General features: G+C 41.8%; 1 protein-coding gene across 7 annotated transcripts in view; it reads right to left on the minus strand.

Moving 5' to 3' along the window:
• CLASP1 (cytoplasmic linker associated protein 1) overlaps positions 1–19,822 on the minus strand; it is a 173,251-nt gene that overhangs the window by 7,245 nt on the left and 146,184 nt on the right. For 4 of the 7 annotated variants that reach the window (XM_082285311.1, XM_082285312.1, XM_082285313.1 and 1 more), the window contains 5 exons: positions 14,710–14,860; positions 13,797–14,043; positions 12,840–13,033; positions 11,070–11,198; positions 930–1,136 (listed from right to left, as the gene is read on the minus strand). In XM_082285311.1, coding sequence (XP_082141437.1) covers positions 930–1,136; positions 11,070–11,198; positions 12,840–13,033; positions 13,797–14,043; positions 14,710–14,860 — 928 coding nt within the window. The remainder of the gene's footprint in view (positions 1–929; positions 1,137–11,069; positions 11,199–12,839; positions 13,034–13,796; positions 14,044–14,709; positions 14,861–19,822) is intronic. The other 3 variants (XM_082285315.1, XM_082285314.1, XM_082285310.1) reach the window with 1 other exon arrangement.

Raw genomic sequence — 19,822 nt, forward strand, 5'->3', positions numbered from 1 at the left:
CATTTTACAACAAAAGCTTAGATCAATACAGAATTGTCCAACTCCCAGAAGTTGAGATTTAAGAATTGCAAGAACTGACACTACAAAGTTGGGATGAATGCTAGGATGCATAAAGGGAGTTTCTGACTTTGCTCTTGTCCTTCCAATGTTTTATGCTCACAAGTGAGGAGGCCTCTTTATCCCAGTTCTCCATGGAAGTCTTACCCACCCAAACACATCTCCCCCTTTCACTCTGACTGATCTGTTCCTGTCACAGTCTCTCCCCAGTAAACACATACATTTTTTCTCCTCTCTCACTGCTACTTCATGTATTTCCTTCTTGTTTGCAGCTCCATCCCAGCACAGCCAGCTGCTTGTGCAGGGGACCAAAAGACAAGACTGCTACAGCCAGTGCTCAAAGCTAAATCCACAGTGTACAACCAAGCCTTAGCACTGGCAAAAACACAGCTCCTCACCCAGCCCGAGAGGGTTATGAAAGAGGCTGAATGAAGTCAGCAAGTAGTTTGGTTCTAATTTCAGAGAGAAAAAAGGAAAGGAGCAACCTGCCTGCTGGGATTCAAATTCAAATGCAAAGTACCATCAAAGCACAGAACAGCTCAGCAGAATTAAAGGAGACTACAAGATGTATAGAGACAGTATAAAATGTGGCTAACTCCTACCCTCAAGCTTATTACATGGCTGCTACTGGCTTATTTAGGAGTCAGAAAAAGGCATCCAGTTGTGGAACATACACATAAGAACCTGAGTCTTCCTTTCCTTAACACTAAAAGGATCAAAAACTCATATATAAAAATTTTATTTTACCAAAAATTAAATTGTTTCATATACCAAAATCTGGCCCCAGAGGATCCATCATTCTCCCTTTAGGGCACAGATCTCACAAATGAATGGTGCCTTGTGCTCAGGAGCAGTGACATGGGATTCTGTACCTGTAACAACCCAGGAATGATATCGGGTAGGAGCTGATGCAACGATTCCTTGGAAATCCTCTCAATGACTTTCGTTTGCATTTTGATGGCAGCTAAGTTAATTGGATAATCTGCAGTCTGAATGATGGGGCAAAGCACCTTGATGCACTGCTCGGGGTGGATGGAACTCGCCAGGGTGGAAGCAGCTTCTTCAGCAGCTCTGACGACCTGAAATGAAAGTAGAGCAAACCCTTATGTTAATGAGGTCAAACCTGACAGCCAACACCACTGGTGTGTGCTAGGAATGACTGCCAGGAAATGCTTGGGGATGTTCATTAACAGATCTGCAGGAGGCTCTGTCAAGGGGCAATTGACTCTGAGAATTCACATCCTCTGCCTCCAGTGACATCTTTGTTCCAGCCAGTGGCAAGAAGTCCATCCTGCCTAACATAACTGTGTCAGAGCTGTGGCTAGTTTGAAAAAATCACCTGTCACCCAAGACAGCCAGCCACTCCCATCCCAGAGGAGCGAGAGGATGACATCTCTCCAGCCACTGTCAAAGAACCCAAACCCACCAGCTTAGACTTATAAAATGTATCTCCTTAACCATTACCACGAATGGCCCAGTTGCAGCTTTAGGCTGTCCCTGACCAGGCAGCTGTGCTCTCAACACGTCTAACCCATCAAGGCAGCACTGGGATCATCATACAAAATGGGAGGAAGAACAAGTGGAAACAGCAGTAGCGCCCACCCTCTGCAGCAAGCCCACACTCTAAAGCAATCACACAAAGCAAGGATGATGCTAAATTCAACTCCTACCCTGAGGGAAGGCAGATTCACAACTTTCACTCTTCCCCAGCAGGTAGGACAGCTAGTTCAAAGAAGAAAGACCCAAATCTGGTCTCTCCTCCCAAGAGAATTTATTAATTTTACATTCTGCAGTAATTGGATAAAAAAAGAACAGGATGGGAAGGCAGGTTTTCTTTTTTCAAGTGTCTGTGCTAATTGCCAGGCAACAAAATGAAGCTTCCTCTTGGCTGCACTCTTCCTGGCCACAAATAACACACTTTTTGCTCCTCATGTTCTTGCTAAAACACAAAAGATGGAGGATACTTTTCCCCATCTTCTCTCACTCCCCTCTTCTCAGGGCTTACTTTAAAGGGAGGGTAAATCCTGAGTAGACAGAGATGCCCCCATAGGCAGACTTAAATCCAACACCTCAGCCTTATGGAGAAAGAACCATTCTCACATCCTCACATTTGGATCTTCCAGCTAGTCCCAGGCAGTCCCTAACTGAGTCCAGGAGCATTAAAGCACCCCCTCTTTCCTGGTTGTGTGGGAGGCTCAGGTGTCCAGCACCAGTTCTCTACCTCCTCCTAAACTGAACTGCCTGGCGTTGTCTGAAGTCAATACTTTGAAACCAGCACTAGGAAATCTGTCCCAGGCAATCTGCAAAACAGCAAATAAATCAAACCATAGGTCTCCTGTCACTTAAGACTGAAGCCATGGCTGCTGAATTTGCCTTGTTCTCCTCTCCCACATACTGTGATGGTATCAAACTCAGGGTTGAACTGACTTTTAAGATAACAGCAATTAATAGTGACCAGAAGGGATCATCTTCACCTACAAAGCCTGCTTCACCCACAGTCTTAGCATCACAGCCATGCTGCTAACATTAATCTTCTGCTCATGCTGACAGCTACCTCCCTGAAACAGGAATGGCACGAGACACTTGTATACCCAGGAAATAGCAGAACTCATCCACTTGGCTTCTGGCATTCTCTACAGCAGATCCAACAGTGAATGTGATCTCAGACACTTCACACAGCACAAATATTGCATGCAGGCAAGATATGGGCAGGATGATGAAGCAATCTGAGATTTTGGACTGCTTCTGTACCAGTGCCCTATTTACAGAAGAAAAGCTGTCCAAGTGCTCCATTTATTTCAAGCCTTTCTCAGCATTTAATTATAACATTAAAACATATTCCAAAATGAATGGCAATCCACAATGTGGTCAATATTAAAAAAAAAAATTCTTCCTGAAAAATCTGTGAATGAGTAGCCATGCAAAACAGAATGCTTGCTTTCCCACTTACAGCAAGTTTTTCCTCTTCTAGCTATTTTTTTGCTAATTTCTCTTCAATTTCACACATGAGAAGCATGAAAGTTAATATTTTTCCACATAACTAACTTAGGAGCCAGCACTGTGTGATTTTGCTAGGAAAGGAAGAAACACCCGAGTACTTAAGGTAAGCCTAATGCCAGGCTTTGATAGCACAGAGTGGAATTGCTGGAGTGGATCAAGTTGGGAGCTCCCAGAAGGTCTTTAAAGGAATCCACTTCCTGGCACTGCAGTTTCTGACATCTGCTTTCCACAAAGGATGGAAAGCATGAACTTACAGAGGGCCCTGATACTTTACCATCAATTTAACTATTCACTAGCAAGCCACTAGCTAAAAAACCCCAAATATTACTATTTGGACACAGGCCACTTGGGATTTTGTTCTGCAGCAATGCCAAACACTGTTGGGAAGTGTTTTCAGACACTCTCAGAAAGAAAAGCCTGCACATATCACAACACACTAAAAGAAAATTGAAAAAAAAAATTAAACCTTAGATCCTCTTGCTATCCTACTTGATAAAAAAGCAACAATATTTTAGTATAAACCTATGGCTAGACTCTGATCTCAAACACACTACCATAAAAAAAAAAAAAAGCAGTAGGTGAAAAATTCAATGAATATTCTGTCTGGGTTTCAGCTCCATATCCTGTTTGCACACCGTTTACTATGCCTATAAAGTTGAAGATATGAAGCAAGTGCACAAGACAAAAAGCCCATAAACCAATTCCAAGCACAAGGAGCATTAAAACACAGTAATAATTTTTCACAAAAATAAGCAAGGGTTCAACAGCAACAAAGGTCACACATATTTTGCCCATCAAAAGGTAAGCAAGGGAAGTTTTGTAGGAACAGGAACTATTTATGCCCCTGACAGTCCTGCTTTCAGCACTGCTGCCTAGTTCTAGCACAGATGTGGCTACATTTAGGCAGTGGCTGGCTATTTCACATCCCTTCTCCCTGCAGTGCCTTCCCCCTGAACACAGAAGGATGTATATTACACATGTCCAGCACGATAGAGCTTGTAAATGTGGCAACACGGGGGAGACTTCCAAGCCTCCCACGAGCACATCTGGTGGACAAGGCCTGCATCTCAGCCACACTTCAGCAAACCCCCTGAGTGTGTGATTAATAACATGCTCCAGTCTCACTGACATCCATGGCATTCCAGCATGTGCTTACATGCTTGCTTGGATGAGAGCCTCTGCAGGTAACAGCTCCTGGCTCCCCGGGGAAGCACCGGCAGCTGACAGGGTGTAGGAAGGGGTAGGGCAATACCAGCTGACAGTGAGCCAAAGAAACAAACTCATCCCTGCTGGCCCAGGAAGCCAAATGCCAACACTCTGCAATGCAAGTACCAGCCCTGTCCTTCCTCCTAGCTTTGGCGAAAAAAACCATTCAGCCACCCAGACAGACTCTGCATCCCATGAGGGGCTCTCAGTATTTACCCAACTGGCTCAGAGTCCCTCTCACCTGGCACTGCCAGAGAAATCAGCAGCATTCCCAAATGGAAGGAAGAGCATTATCAAAAGATAGAACCTGCCAGGTCATTTGGCAACAAGAACATGCAACTGTAATAGAGTTTAGCAAAGACATTTTGCCATGAGGCACAAAGCTAGTACCTTGCAAATTGTATGTAGCTTACAATACCAAAAAATCAAGTATCTTTTTTAATCAGGGCTTTAACCTGACCAGCAGAGTGAAACAACCTTAAAAGGAGTGGGAGAAATGAACAGGATCAAGGAACAGGTCTTCCTCCTACCTCTGAAGGCAAGATCAGCAGACACACATTGGGAAGTGACAGGAATGGCTCGTACTAGCAGTGACACCACAATAAGTAGTGTCAATGTAATCTATCCTTTAAGCCCAAGAAAATGAAAGGGTGCTGTTTGCTACGTGCTCAGACTGGGGAGCTTGCTGTCACAAGAGGATTAAAAGTTAGACAAGTTAACCAGGGGAAAAAAAAAGCCAACACACAGAGGGAAGCAGGCAGAACCATTCACATGGAAAGGCTTTAAGACAGCTGGAAGGAGGGAGAATATTCACAGGAAAGCACCATTGTATGCTTGCTTCTTGCTAGTCAGTCAGGTAGGGTATCAAGTGAAGCAAGATTTTTGTCTGACCTAATACAATTATTCTCAGGAATCTCAGAGATACAAAAGAAATCTAGAAAAGCCATCAAACAATGATGGCTGCTGGATGCAGCAGGTTCAAAAGGGCGGCTATGAAGCAAGATGTGCAAGACTACAGAAAGCCTGCAGTTCTTTAAAAGCACAGACACTAAGTTGTGTGTAAGGTATGTCACAAATATGATTTTACCTCCCAGTAAAAGCTTAGAGCAAACCATGGCTTGAACTGGATAGTTTGACATCATTCAACACAGGGCAGGCAGCCCAGGAATGCAGATCTAAGAGATAACTCTTGTCCTTAAAGCAGCAGGTTTTTCTCCTTTCCAAAGGCTTACCTTATGTCTACACACTGGAGACTAGATTCAGCCTGACTTCTGCTGGCATAACATAAGTTGTGGGTGCTGGTGGGTTCCTTGAAAGACATTTGTGATGCATTAAGATCTTTCTAGTGAGTCTCACAAAAGGCAAGTTTTTATACTTCCACCCAGTTTGCTTCAGGGAAGGAGCCATATTCACATGCACAAAGCCAGAGAAGTGTAGCACACAGAAAGCTGATCACCTCTAGCAGTGTCTTCCTTAATGCTACCAAGGAGTAAACTTCAAAGTAACAGGTTAGGTAGTCCCAGGAATATGCATGGGAATTGCTTCCTGATTTCAGTGGGAGGGGATATGCTGACATGCAGTATTAGGAACAGTGTCAAGATCAAGACAGTGACTGGTCACACATCCTTGTCTTTTAACAGAAAAGCACATTGGAATCATAAAAGTTCTACAAAATTTTCTGGACAAACTTTGGATGACAATTCCCATTGGTTTACCTGGTTCACAGTGCACTGCAGCCACAGGATCCTGTTCACTTAATGACAGCCAGAACTCAGACTCCATCTCTTCCACTCAATTTCTTCTGCTCAGCTATTACACTCCATGCATTAAGATGTTGCTTGCTGCCTGATGGCTGCAGCAACCAGCTTACGAGTTTTGACAGTTTCATTTCTGCTTTAAAGAGACACAAAGTACTGGCAAATAAGGAAAGAAAAATATGTCCTGACTCACCTAAGGCAGAACATGCCAGGTTCATAGGCTACACAGGCCATCAGTGTAACATGCAGGGATCTCAGCAAAGCAGCACCTGCACTCCTGGGTGAGAGCTTCCCACAGGAGCTTAAGCTGGAGTACTTTGCCACGATTGCTAGTTAACACTGTCTCTCTAGAAGGTTGTAGAGGATGAGGCAGTGCAGGCAAAGCCCCACTGAAAGCCCAGAGGCTTTGTACATCATTGTGAAACACGCAGAGCACCAGAGAAGGTTATGAGGCAGAAGAACAAGGTTTTGCTTTCAGGCTTACAAGGCATGTGGCTATGCTTTTGAGCCAATTTTTGCCATCTAGAGGTGGTTACTTAAAGCCTGTATAATCTAAGTTGGAGGGGATGGTGGTTTACCAGTACCTAGTCAGGCAAACTGCTATCCCTGAAGGCTTTACAGTCTGATCCAGACAGGAACAAACAATTATGGACTTGGTTTCAAAGCAGGAAGTGGATTCAGCAATGGGGAGTGCTCAGCAGATGAAAAAGCAGTGTGATTTTTATAAGGGATTCAGAGATTAAGTAGATTAGAGTGCTTCTCCTGGGCACTAAATATTTGAAATGTGTTGGGAAATAGAAGAAGCACATAAATGTGTATTATGAAACATCAATGACTGCCCAGTTGGAACACTTGGTAGCTTCCAGCATGGACTAGGTAACAATCAATCTTCAAGACTATGATCTTTTAGTGCTTTTCTTTTTGTAGAAACCCACACAGATCATGCCATCATCAGACGACAGTTAAAATATGTAAATGTCAGAGGCCAATCTAAAAGCACCTCAGCAAGATAATAAAAATTATCTACAGCTAATGGATAACTGATTTCTTGTTCTTCTTCTCCCTCTTTTAGAGGCTTATGAAAAAGAGTGCACAATAATGTACAATAAGCATCTCAATTATGCTTATGGACCTTCTAGATCATAAAATACAGAAATTAGATATCTAAGATATGGCACAGGCTCCTTTCCTTACACATAGAAAACACACATCAGTTGAGTCTATAGCCTTTGTGCCAGAAACAGAAGCAGGGAATCAGCTGTCCTATGATTTCTCACTCTGCAGCTGATTCCCAAGATATTTTCTGGTTTAAAATACTCAATAATAAGAAATTATCCTCATTTTGCTGGCATGAATCTGAAGCAACATCTTATCACTGATGTTGGGTCAGCAAGCAGCATCTCTCCTTAGTTATGGGTGAGTAAGTTCACTGGAACAAATGAGTTAATATTAACTAATTGGCAACAGAAAGATGGTTCTCTTCCAAATAACTCCAAACAAAGACTGATAAAAATCAACAAGATTTAATATCATCCACAACTTCAATTACGTTCTAATGCTCCAAAAGTAAGTGAAAGGCATTTACATGTCAACCCCCCTAAACGTTTCCAGTTATGACTGAAGCAGGCTTGACTCCTCACATCACCCCATTACACCGACAGCACTGAACAGACTGTTGTACTACAAACAGTATAAAAACAGAACAAAGTTAGAAAATGCAAACTAAACATGAATCCAACCCAGTGTCTTCTAGTCTGTAGCCTAGGGTTATGTTAATTTCAACCTGCCACTGAGGTCTGTGCTTTGCCAATCTCCTGCATTTGCACTCACAACAAGGTGTGACTCAGTCTCCAGCTCCATGTACCAACTTTTCCTCTCCTGTTTCCCTGGGGGGAAATGTGGTGCTCAGTTGCGCTGCTCTGCTGATCCCAGACCTTGCCTCCAGCAGAAGAAGGCAGAAGATTTTTAGCCATGGCAAAGATCCAACTGTCTCAAGACACTTGCTTGGACTTGGAAAAACAGCCAATTACCCAGGCTTCCCAAAATACCTAACTGTGCTAACACTGGTTTCATAGTCCCAACTATGTAATCTGGAATAAAATCACAGACCTTTTCTTGTTTAAAAACAAATCAACTTTAACTAAGATATCAGCACTCAGTTGGGGGAGGGGGTGACATCTGCTGGTTAGTGAACATGTTTCGTCATTTGATGTCTCCGGGCCATGCTGAACAACAGCAATATTGGAATTTGGGTAGACAAACAAACCTTCCCGATTTCCAAAGAACTGCCTCTTACTATGACTTCCTGGACACTGTACCCAACCTTAACAGTTCTGCACTGTCCTCCTCTTCAAATTTCCTTTGCTTGGTCACTTTAAGATTGAGTCTCGGTGAGTCACATATAATTGAAAATGTCAGCAACAGCTTGGAGCAATTAGCAGTCCCTGTGCTGAAGGGGAAACTCAGGTAGGACAGACTGAAACAGATCCAGCTTGCTCAAAACAGACATTTTCTTCTAACTTATACAGCCTGTTGGACACCAAATTATCAAACCATAACCAAGGATCACTGCTGTCTTCTGCTACAAGGCAGAAGCAGCCCAGAAACATAACGAACTGGAGTGAGATCTTATCAGGACACCACTGACACAAAGATTAACCCTTTCCCAACTAAATTATATACCAGCTATTCTTGAAATAGTTCTTAGAGTGTAAAGGAAGATGTGATTTTATGCAGTTTAGGGACAGTGCACCACTCCCACTAATATTGCTCTGATACAGTGTAAAGAAAACTGTAGAAGAGTGCTCAGAACTTCCTTTCCCTCTTCAGCTGTCCTTTGAAAGTGCCCTTCGTGCACAAACTAGTGAATCCTCACTTAATCTGCTCAGTGGGATCCAGTCAAAGGGCAGCTCCTCCTCCCCTCCTGGATAGAGCAGTGCTGTGAAGTCAGCAGTGGGAGTGAGCTGGAGGGCCACCACGGGAAGGGAATTTGTGACCTTCTGGCTCTAGGCTATGAGTTTGACCAACCAGGCCTTGCCCAAATGCATTCTCAGTTAATTTTTCACAGGCTTAACTGAATCAGCAAGTCCCAACTACAGGTAAAAATACTTTGAGCATATTCCCAGGTATATATTTAGCCTAGCTCATGTGGATACTCAGGTGCAGGTACCTTTCTTAACTTCAGGAATGCTGATATTCTAAAACTAATGATAGACAGATGATGCCTCTCCTGGGCTGCATCATGGTTCTGAAAGCCTCATTTACACAGGGATCAGAAAATACTCATACACAGAATGAAAAATCCAGAACCAGTGCCCCCACTTAATACAGCTGTGCACACACAACAGATGGCAAAACAGGAACATACCTGCAGTGTCCTGCTGTGACAGCTGTCACCCGAAGATCCCCTACTGATGTCTCATTATGGAGATGCTGTATAAAACTGTGGCAAATCAAATGTGCAGCACAGCAGCTACTTGGTGAGAGCAATACAGCTCAATTATTCTATAAAGAAGTGCCAGAACCCCCACCTCTCATTCCTGGTTTATCTTTTTCTGCTTTTCCTTGGGAGGCACCTCATGCAAAGCCTGAAGAACCTTTCCACACCACAAGAACAGAGAGGCATAAAGCATGGTGTTTTCAACATTGTTCTTAGCAGTCCCACAAGTACAGTGAATTCTGACGGGCATTAAAAACAATGCCAGGGACAATCGGGAAAAGTCTTGCTAGAAAAATTAGTTTTGGAGGATTTTTAGACAAAAAATACAAAGGGCACTGAGTCAACGTGAGCTGAGAAGCATGCAAGCAGGAAAATTTGCCAATAAAAGGCACTCCTTCTGAACATAATGTTTTGTCTAACTGCTTTATCAGAAAATCAATTTACAACTGCTTCTTACTACTTTGAACTGAAAATGACAGGGGTGCAATGGCTCTATATCAAGAGGAAGGTAGGCAGAGTAGGGCGGCCCTCATTCACTAAAGCATTAAACATCTTCTACTTTTGTATTTCAGAGAAATCCAGACTGTTAGTTTCTTTCCCTGAGAGCGTTTTTTGGCTTGCTGTTTTCATTTTCAAACAGTACAGCTTCTGCTACTCACAGCTAAAATAACCTTGTGTCAGTCACCCAATGCTCTGGAGCAGTCTGGTCTATTATAATCACCCTTTTCATGGCCAAATCTCTTCAGACAGAGACGCTGAAAACTGTGAATTTAGGACAGCCCTGTTGCAGAGAAGAATAAATGCCTTAGGTTTCAAATGAAGGACTTTGGTAACAAAGCCATCACAGACTGATAGATAAATTCTGGTAGCACTTTCCAGAAGGTTTAGTTCTAACTTGTGACATGCACAAGGTAGCTTAAAAGACCCAACTTAGAAATCAAGCTACAAAGATTAACTTTAAATGTAATTTGAATTAATCTACCTAAAATGTTATCATGCCTCTTTATCTTGCTTTACTTCAGAATACTTTCAGTTTTGTATACAAATTCTCTCATAAAAAGAAAAATGCAATTCACCCTTCCCTGTGCTTCTTTCTCTGCTGCTGCAGCATGGCCTCTTTGTCCGTTTTCTTCTGTTACTCACCAGTCCCCAGCTCTCCAGCATGGCCCAATTTCACCATTCAGTTTTCACACACAATTCTGCTTGAACATGGCCTTTGTGTTCTCCAGTACATTTTGTATTCTTACCTGTACAGACAGAGGCAGCACAGTGCCCCCAGCATGCTCTAAAAAATAATTAAACATGCACTTTTTTCCTACAGTGTCTCAGTCTCTCCCAGAAAGAGCAGGGAAATCCTGGGAAATTAACAAAAAATGGTGTGCCACTCCAGACAGCTCTAAGTCCGCATAAACAGCTCTGACAGTCTCAACTTTCTTCCTCACTGTTTCAGCATGTAAAAATCCTGTCTCTTCATACTCAGGAGACTTAATACCAATTTGTTCTACTGCCAAGATGGCACAACATGTTTGCCTGTTAAGACTCACAGGTGCTACATTTCTTCAGCAGGTCCATATTGCTTTCCCAGCAGCAATGATGAAACACTCACTCACCTCCTTGTGGGAATCCTTATGTGCTTCCAGTGTTTTCATGATAGTCAACTCCGCGTAATTCTTAAACCTCGCCGGCTGGTTCCGTAGGATCTCCCTCAGGACTCGCAGTGCCAGGGCTCTTATCGAATGCTGTGTCAAGAAAAATAGACATTAGAAAAAGTTGCTTCTCAAAATTGTAGTTTGAAGTGAATTCTTGTGGCTCACCAGGAATTCTCACAGCTCCCTACACCACCAGCCCCAGTGGAGTGAGCAGTGGAATCAATGTAACAAATTCAGAATTGGGCTCCTTGCTTGCTCGTGCACAAAAAGCCACATAAAATGACTGTTCTCACATATACAAGAATCAGAATAACTACTTTGTTAAATTCCGTACTTTCGGCAATGAAGTACAAATTTGTACTCACAGGAGGACATCTGCATTACATGAACCTACAAAGAAGGTCAGATCATTTATGTTTTGCCCTTCCTCTTTTGCTCAGCTTGGAAGGTATCAAACTGGGCTCCATCCATGTCACAAAGCTGTTTCTCATATACTGATGCAATAAGACTGACCCTTCTTGTAACTCCTATGGAAATTACTTTCAAGGATTTAAGTTACTGTAGTAAACACTGACCTGTGTCTTCATTCTTCATATCAAAAGATCATGAGCAGAAGGGGTTTATAACACCTGTTTCAATTTCATAATTTACATTAAATTTTTGACCTGTGGCCACTCCAAATAGATTTCATTGTTTCAGCAGAGGAATACTTACTCTACTTCATACTCTGCCTTTAAAATATGTGCTTTGCTATTCATCTGCAAAATTCATACAGTAGCACAAATCACATGTATTTAAGACAAAGTCACCAGATCTTCTGATACTTGTCTGATGGTGCTATGATTAAACATGTAGAACTAGAGCAGTTCATGCTTAAACTAAGAACAATGACTGAGAAAATGTCAGCCACCTACCCTGCTTCAGAATTAACATTTCTGAGAGTGTGCCATATATTTTACAAGGAGTGTAAGAAATACAATAGATTTTTGAATCAGATGAAACAAAAAAAAAGAACTGTGAGTGCTTTGAAGCCTCAATATTGTACTGTTCAGATGGAGCATGGCTCTGATGTGAAGGTGCAGCAGGGTGTTGAGCCCTTACCAAATATCATTGTGCTGCAAGCTGAACAAATATCCCCAAATGGGAAAAAGCCTAGCCTGTAAATTACCACTTTGATCAACTACCAAACATAAAGCTGTGATAATAACAGCTTTTTTTAACATTTCAAAACAAGATTTCCTATAAAAGCAGCTTGTTCTTGATGACATTTTGTAAGAGACAGAGACCCACCCCATAAGATCTAATACCCTGGGGTCTTTAAACCACGCAGAGAAAAAGAAAATTAATTTATTCTAGAATGCCTTTATTCTCCTTGTTGGGAATGGGTATAATACAGGTAAGAGCTTGTAACTTTATCCTAACTCAGAAGAGAACAACTACTGAAGTCTTGATAGTTTTTTAGAAGACTAGAACTTCTTTTCTACTTCTAGTTTAATTTCCTAGCTATTTATTAGTAACACTCTGGAGGGCAGGAAAAAAACTTGAACACTTTGGAGTAACTTAAAACTCATCACTGAACTGAGTGAAAACTAGAGTTGCCAACCTTTAAAAGAAAAAATGAGCAGTGCAGTATCACTAATGAGTGGCAGGTTTCATTTAAACTGGTGTGTAGGAAATATTACCCAAGATGAAGCAATGTACAGGAGAGTTAAGACAAAATCTACATCTCACATCTTTGTCTCCAAGCGTTTCCAGCAGCAAGAGCAGAATGGTTTTGAAATGCTCCTCCCAAACGCCAAGATTATCTTCCCTTGTGATCTTTAGCAATTCCAGGAGAGCTCCTTTCCGCTCCTCCACCCGCTCGTTGTGGTTGGAGAGCTCTTTCAGAAGATCAGCCACCAAATCCGAATGGTCAATGGGTACTTCTAGGACAAATGGCAGCAAATCATTTGGAGAAATGGGGAAAAGATCAAAGGTGCCAAGATTGCTAACCCTCTACAAAATAAGGTGCATGTAACAAGGGGCCCCCCAAAAATGCATCGAATTCCAGGTGGCCTCAGTCAAGCAAGCAACAGAATTGGACTAGCCCATAATTTAACCTGAGTTCATAGCATGGCTCAGGCATCTGCACATGGCTTCTAATGAACCAGGAAGAGATGACAATTGGACTTCTTCCAGTTCCAACAATTACTTCTACAAGATGAGAACTGCCATGGTTTTTCCCAGACACACACACCCAAAACCAGTGGTCACATGTATGACCTTTAGATTAAAGTACAGTGACTCATCAGTGTACTGCAAAAGAATAAAGCTGATGTGTAGCAGCACTTAAATGAAGTCAAACACTCAATAACAACAAGCTGTTGAGTGAGGCGTTTCAGCCATGAAGAGGGGAAGGTCCCAAAGCAGTGTCCCTACAGATGCATGTGGTGCTTAAGGGACTAGTTTGCAGGAAACCCCAGGCAAACAAGAATCAAAACCACAGTATAATATTTTTTCTCAATAGCCACAGATGAGGTTCTGCTGGGACACGAGAACAAAGGGTATTTCATACCAAGCCTTGGCTCAGATGCAAAGTAATACACAACACATGCACAGGCAGGCACGTATCTGAGAGCACTACCCGTACACAAATACACCAGAAAGGCAGCAAGCTGCTGCAGTGCTACGAGGTGAGCTGACACAAACCATCCCGAAGCTGATCCATGTCGTCATCGAACACTGCTTCCTTCAGTGCAGTCTTGTCGTAAGTGTTGATTGTGTCAGCGTAAGGATAGGGGTTGTATTCCCGAGCACGGGGCCCTGAAAAGGCGCGGGGAGGCTGGGTGTTCAGGAGGGAGGTTTTGTTATCCAGAGCCATCCTTCCACCTTCCACAATGTCACTGCTTCCACGGACATCACCGGTAGGGAGAGCAAGGCCACCATCTCGAGATACCTGGGGGATCAAGCAGAGAAAAAAAGGTATGCTCAAAATTCTATGCAAACTGTAGCATTTCTGGAGTTCACCCACCAACAGGAAGAGGTACAGAATTATTTACATGTATTATTTATACATACCACTTAAGTAAAACTTCGATTACTACCTCTTTCTTTCACACGACTATACCTGCTCAAAAAAATCTCATGATCACAGTTTCTGTAACCACTCTTGCAGCATAAGATACCATATGAGCCGTGCACTTGGCAGTGATCACAGGTCCTAAGCCTGTGAAGGAAACCATTCATGCATTTTAAGAACTAACACTTCCCACTACAGACCTGACTACGCACACTCCATGCAAAAGCCACCACTGAGCCATGCTGAACCGGAGGAACACTAGACTGTTTCCATCCTACATGGGAATCCCACAGAAGCCCAGTGAGCACATTCCACGGGAGGCCAGAGTTCAAAGAGAGCCAAGGGAAACAGTCAGTGAAACCCCATAATTAAGGTATAAGAAGCTAACAACCAATACGCAGAAGACGCCTATAAGAATACAGCAGGAAAAACTAGATTTTGTACACTAGCAATCCACAGACAGGTTTGATCACAATGTTTTAAATGGATCAAAACGTTTTAAAATTTCATCTATGTGGGAACACTAATCAATGGAATACTTACAATGTCACAGTCTTTCTTTCCATCACGTTTGATTGGCTCATTCAGGTCCTCTTGACTACGAAAGCTAAATTTCTCAATCGCTTCTGTGACTCCACGAAGAGAGCTGTAGATTTCATCAGAGTTTAGGTTCTCCGTGTCATAATCCAGCATACTAAAGACCAAACGTATATGAAATGTTACAAATGAAATTGGAATCCGCTTCTGACTGTTAACAAAAACAAGCTGGAGACAGATGGTTCGGAGTACCCTCACTAACAGTGACTGGTAACACAACATGGATGGAATCAAAGCAGAGTTGGGGTCTGAGTTTCCCCTCAAACAGGGCTAAAACAAGGAGAAACATTGCTGTAAGTGAAGGGAAAACAGGTCCATTGTTTCTTACATTCAGTAAGTGCGCTACCTTCTGTAAACAAAAAAACCCTATCCACAGCGTGGCAGTGTATTTAAAAAGGAAAATAATATCAATCACTATGAGAACTCAAAGGGTTGTGACAGCTGATGGAAATGAAATCAGTGAAATTTAAGTTTAATAATATATTAAACTGTGACAGATTTAAATGGAAAGGAAAATGTATCTTGACATAAACCTTAGTCTAACATGGCCCATTTTAATTTATAAAGTAGTAAAACCTAACTCACTGACACAGTGCCTTGATAAAAAAAGCATTTCAGTTTGGCCCTAAGTTTGGGAATTCTCTCACTCAAATCTGACACTTTCCTGCAATCTATTTGTTCCTCAGAAATTTCTCAGCAACATAAATCCTCAGAAGTTTTGGGATTCCTTGAGGAGTTATCCAAAATTAAGTCCCATGATAAAATGCCTTGCATACAAGGGCAGATGATATTAAAAGATCTGGCTAAAGAGAAGTTCCTACAAGCTTGGAGAAAATAAAGAGGCATTATTGGCAGGGTTTTGCTCTATCTAGGAGAAGTTGAGTTTGCATGACAATCACTAAATTAATAGATCCAGCACCAGAGAACAATTTCTGGCAGAGTCTCGGATCTCAGCAGAGCCAGAAGCAAATAGACTGAATCAGACATTTACATCAAGTTGTTTGTCAATAAATGGCAAGAAGTGGCTCCCTACAGTGGTGAATTACTATTTCATAACACTTTGGGAAGGATGACAGGCTGGGCTTGGAGGCAGATGGCTGGACAGAGTTGTGTTCCTTTTCCACAAAAGAAAGATTCCCTATGAGGTGGGTGGGGGAAAAACCCAAACAAACAAGCAAGAAAATCCCTTCTGAATTCTGGGTACACAGCTGTTATTTTCAATGGAACTAAAAGTAGGATATTAAATATCTATTAAATATCTAGAACCACAGCTTTTTATCTGGAAGAAACTTGGGAACTTCAGACAGAGGATAAGATTGGCGCTGCCCAATTCCTTTGGGACTAAAACACTGAAAATAGCCATAATCCCTGGCTCCCAAGCAACGCGCTCGCACTACACTCACACAAGCATCAGCACCGTGTATTTTGGCAAAGAAACCAAAGAACAACTCCCCAAACAGTGTCTGGCAGGTCAGGGAGAGCAAGAAACCACTTAAAGAACGGACCAAGATCAGGAAACAAAAGCTGTTCATGAACCTACAGATGTCGAAGTATTCAGGGCTTTTGAGACAGCTGAACAACACTACTGCACTGTGTTGGCTTTCCAGGCAGATGGGAAGGCAGTTTTTAGGTTCTTCAGAAGTACCACCCAGGAATAGAAAAATCTTTGTTTCATACGACCTCAAAAATCTACGTTTGGAGCTCAAGCACATTTAATTCATAGATCTTAAAGGGTTTTGCACGCAACATTGAAGTGGGCAATGGAATCACCATTTGAAAAGGTGTATACTTGTGACACTACCTGTGTACTCACACCAAGAGATGACATGACTTACCAAAGGTCACACAATTAAATCCATGGCAAAAAACCCAAGAAATAATCACAAATATAATACTGACAATAAACCTTCTGCTGAAATCATCACTTCTTTCCTCAGGGATGAATTTTGCTCTACACTGTTACCAAAGAACAATCAGAATATAGACTCTTCAATGCTAAAGGACTAAAGTAATTTCTCAGTGCCACCAATCTGATGCATTTGTCAAAGCACAAACCCACATTTTAATAAAAATCTAAAGAATCCAGTGATTTCATATGTCAGGAGTAAGCCTGTGTAGGAGGTCACATTATGGCTGTGCTCTACATGAATGAAAATTCTACAATGTGAACACACGTCTCTACTGACAGTATGTGCACTGGAATACTTCACAGACAACACAATGGGGAGGAATAAAAGTAAAATGGAACTACACTCACCTTTCAGGGGAAAAAAAAAAAGGCACAAAAGGGAAAAAAAATAATTATGACCCATGCAGAAAACTAGAGGAAAGGCACAGGATGAGTAAGAAGTGAGTAGAGATGAGCAGTGTTTAGGGATGTCACAACATTATTTTCCATCTGCTGCACAAAACCAATGCAGCTGTCTGTAAGTTTACCGAGATACAATTTGGCAGTTTTCCAGTCTGGCATAAAATACATTTTACTTCCATAAATTGTTACTCAGTTTCCAATCCAAACTATGTGTAAGTAATCCACAGTTTAGTGTCTTCAAGCAGTACACAGTAACTCACATCCTTGCACTTTCAGGCTCTGGGCTGGAATATACATTACATTATTCCAAACCTTATTATCTGGTTTCAGATTAAAAAAAAAAAAAAAAAAAAAAAAAGGACAGAAAAAACACACTCAACTAGTTTTATTCCAAAAAAATCAACATGGATCTCCTCCATAGATATCTCCACAGTGTCCTGGCAGAGTCAGAACATTAATCTAAAGTTTTTAATTCTGCAGGTATTCACAGAGGTAACTACTATTGTATTCTATTTTCTCTCTCAGATGTCACAGCTTCTCAAATTTTGAGCCCCCAAAGAAAAAATTCTTTGCTTTTCTTTCAATAGTTTTTCATTAGGAACTTTTTGCTTTAAGGAAAGGCTATACATAGTCCTTCCTCAGGTAGGAAGGACTAAGTCTAAGTCACGAGAAACCACATTTACAGATAGTCTCTTCTCAGGGTTTAAACTTAAAAAAATCTAAGGAATTTAACAGAGATCTGACAAATTAAATTTGTATTCAGGTTGGGTTTTTTATTAAAACCAGCATACAGCTTTAGTCCAGTATATTGATCCAAGATCTGTATGCAGACTGGAACAAAATGTGAGGGCACAGGACAAGGAATAGGTGTCGAAACTGTGACTGATAAAATCTTGTGGTAAGGACAATTTTAATTTCAATACTACAAATTTCCAAGATGTTCCACAATCACATTATACAAGCAAAGCTCTATGTGAAGTCACTCCTGAGCTGTATGTGTCCATCTGGAGGTACTCAAGTGCCACATGCACAGTGCAGCCAAATTGAAAGATCCTGCCCCTGGTATCATAATGCAACCAGCACCTGCCAAAAGTGCTCAGCAACTGTGTTCTGCGTTGGAAACCAACTGTGAAACATCTTCCCTGCCATCTTCTTGAATGGGTGCAAGAGTCTGGAAAAATCCACTTTTTTTTGTCCCCCCTTGCATGCTGCATCTTCCCCAAGCAGCGAGCAAGTGGCTGCCCAACACTCCTGCTCTCTGAAAGCTATCATCATCTCTTCTCCTTTTCCAACCAAAGCCTCTGCAAATCCCACATTTGAACAAATCCCACAGTGTGAAAGGGAAATAATACTGTGACACCTCAGACAAGTTGGTTTAACAGGTAGCTTGTTACCTGGGAGAGTAAGAGCGTCTGAAAGTCTTGTGGGAAGGAGCAGTGGGGATGGAGTTAGGCTGAGAAAGGGGAGGGGGGTGCTTCGACAGCCCGTCTGCACTCCAACCCCAGAGCCGACTGCCGTGACCAGAGGAGAAACAAAAGAGAGAAAAAACAGAGAAAGGAGAGGGAGGAAAAAAAAAAAACTATAATCTGAGTGGCTTAGTGCTGTCATGCTGCCTTGGAGAGAGAAAAAAATTAATAGAAACAAAATTAAACAAGAATACTCCGTTGAGCCTCACAAGTCATTGTTTTGGCCTTTAGTATTCATTTCCATTTTTATTCCTAACATAATATGATTAACAAAAAATCCAGCCCCTGCTTGTACTAACCAGCAGATTTTACAAATGGATATAGCCTCTATAAACGACTCTATTTATAATGTTCTACGCAAACAATCCCTGGCTGCATGTGTATTCAAACTCTAAGCAGGTATTTCTAAGCAACAGGATTTCCCTGGAAGAAAGGAAAATTGGAGTTTATTTTTTTATCAGACACCTGAAGGCAGCTTGTAAAGTTTGTCTCCTGGTGCCTCTATAAAAGCCTGCAATCAGGCCCTACACAACCAGAAAACCTTTGCAAGGCTTAGGATCTGATCCTGTTTCACCAGATTCAAACGGAACCCAAATATGCAGCAAGTGAAAGTCAGTCTAGAGTGTAAATGCATCATGGGGACTTGGCCCAGGTCTCAGCAGACAAAGCTGGAACGACTGGGTAAAACCAGCCTCCGAGTTAATCCAGATCTCTCCTTAAACTTTCACAGCCCCTTTGAGTTACTGTTTCACCCTGTGCCTTTGGGTTGAGACATCCATCCCTTTGTCAATTTGTCTAACCTCTGCTTTCGTCCTTTTCCCATTATGGTACATGGATTTTAAAAATCACCTTCTAAATGAGAATAAATGCTTGAGCTGATGGAGTATTCACAACACCACTTTGTTTCTATTACATTTCAGCACTTTGTCTTGGATAGTTGTATTTGTATATATGCAGGTGAAAGATACTTTAAGATCAGAAGTGACAAACAAGTCAAGAATTGCTCCAGTGCAAACAGCAGCAAAGCCAGTTAAAAAACTCCTCTGAAGAGCAGTATCAAGAATTTCACTCATTAACCATCAATCAAATCCCACAGCTATTACATGTCACTATAATCATGTAAATACCCCAGACTCCCAGACTGCTGATCAGAAGTCTCACAGCTCAGGTCTCACCTACCTGAACACGGGCCACCAAACAATACAGGCTTGTCCTTATTGCATAAAGTGCGTGGCTTATTTTAATTCTGTTTCCATGCCTTTGCTTTCTCAACTTAATACTG

The sequence above is a fragment of the Coloeus monedula genome (assembly GCF_965178545.1).
Source record: "Coloeus monedula genome assembly, chromosome: 7".
NCBI classification, from domain to species: Eukaryota; Metazoa; Chordata; class Aves; order Passeriformes; family Corvidae; genus Coloeus; species Coloeus monedula.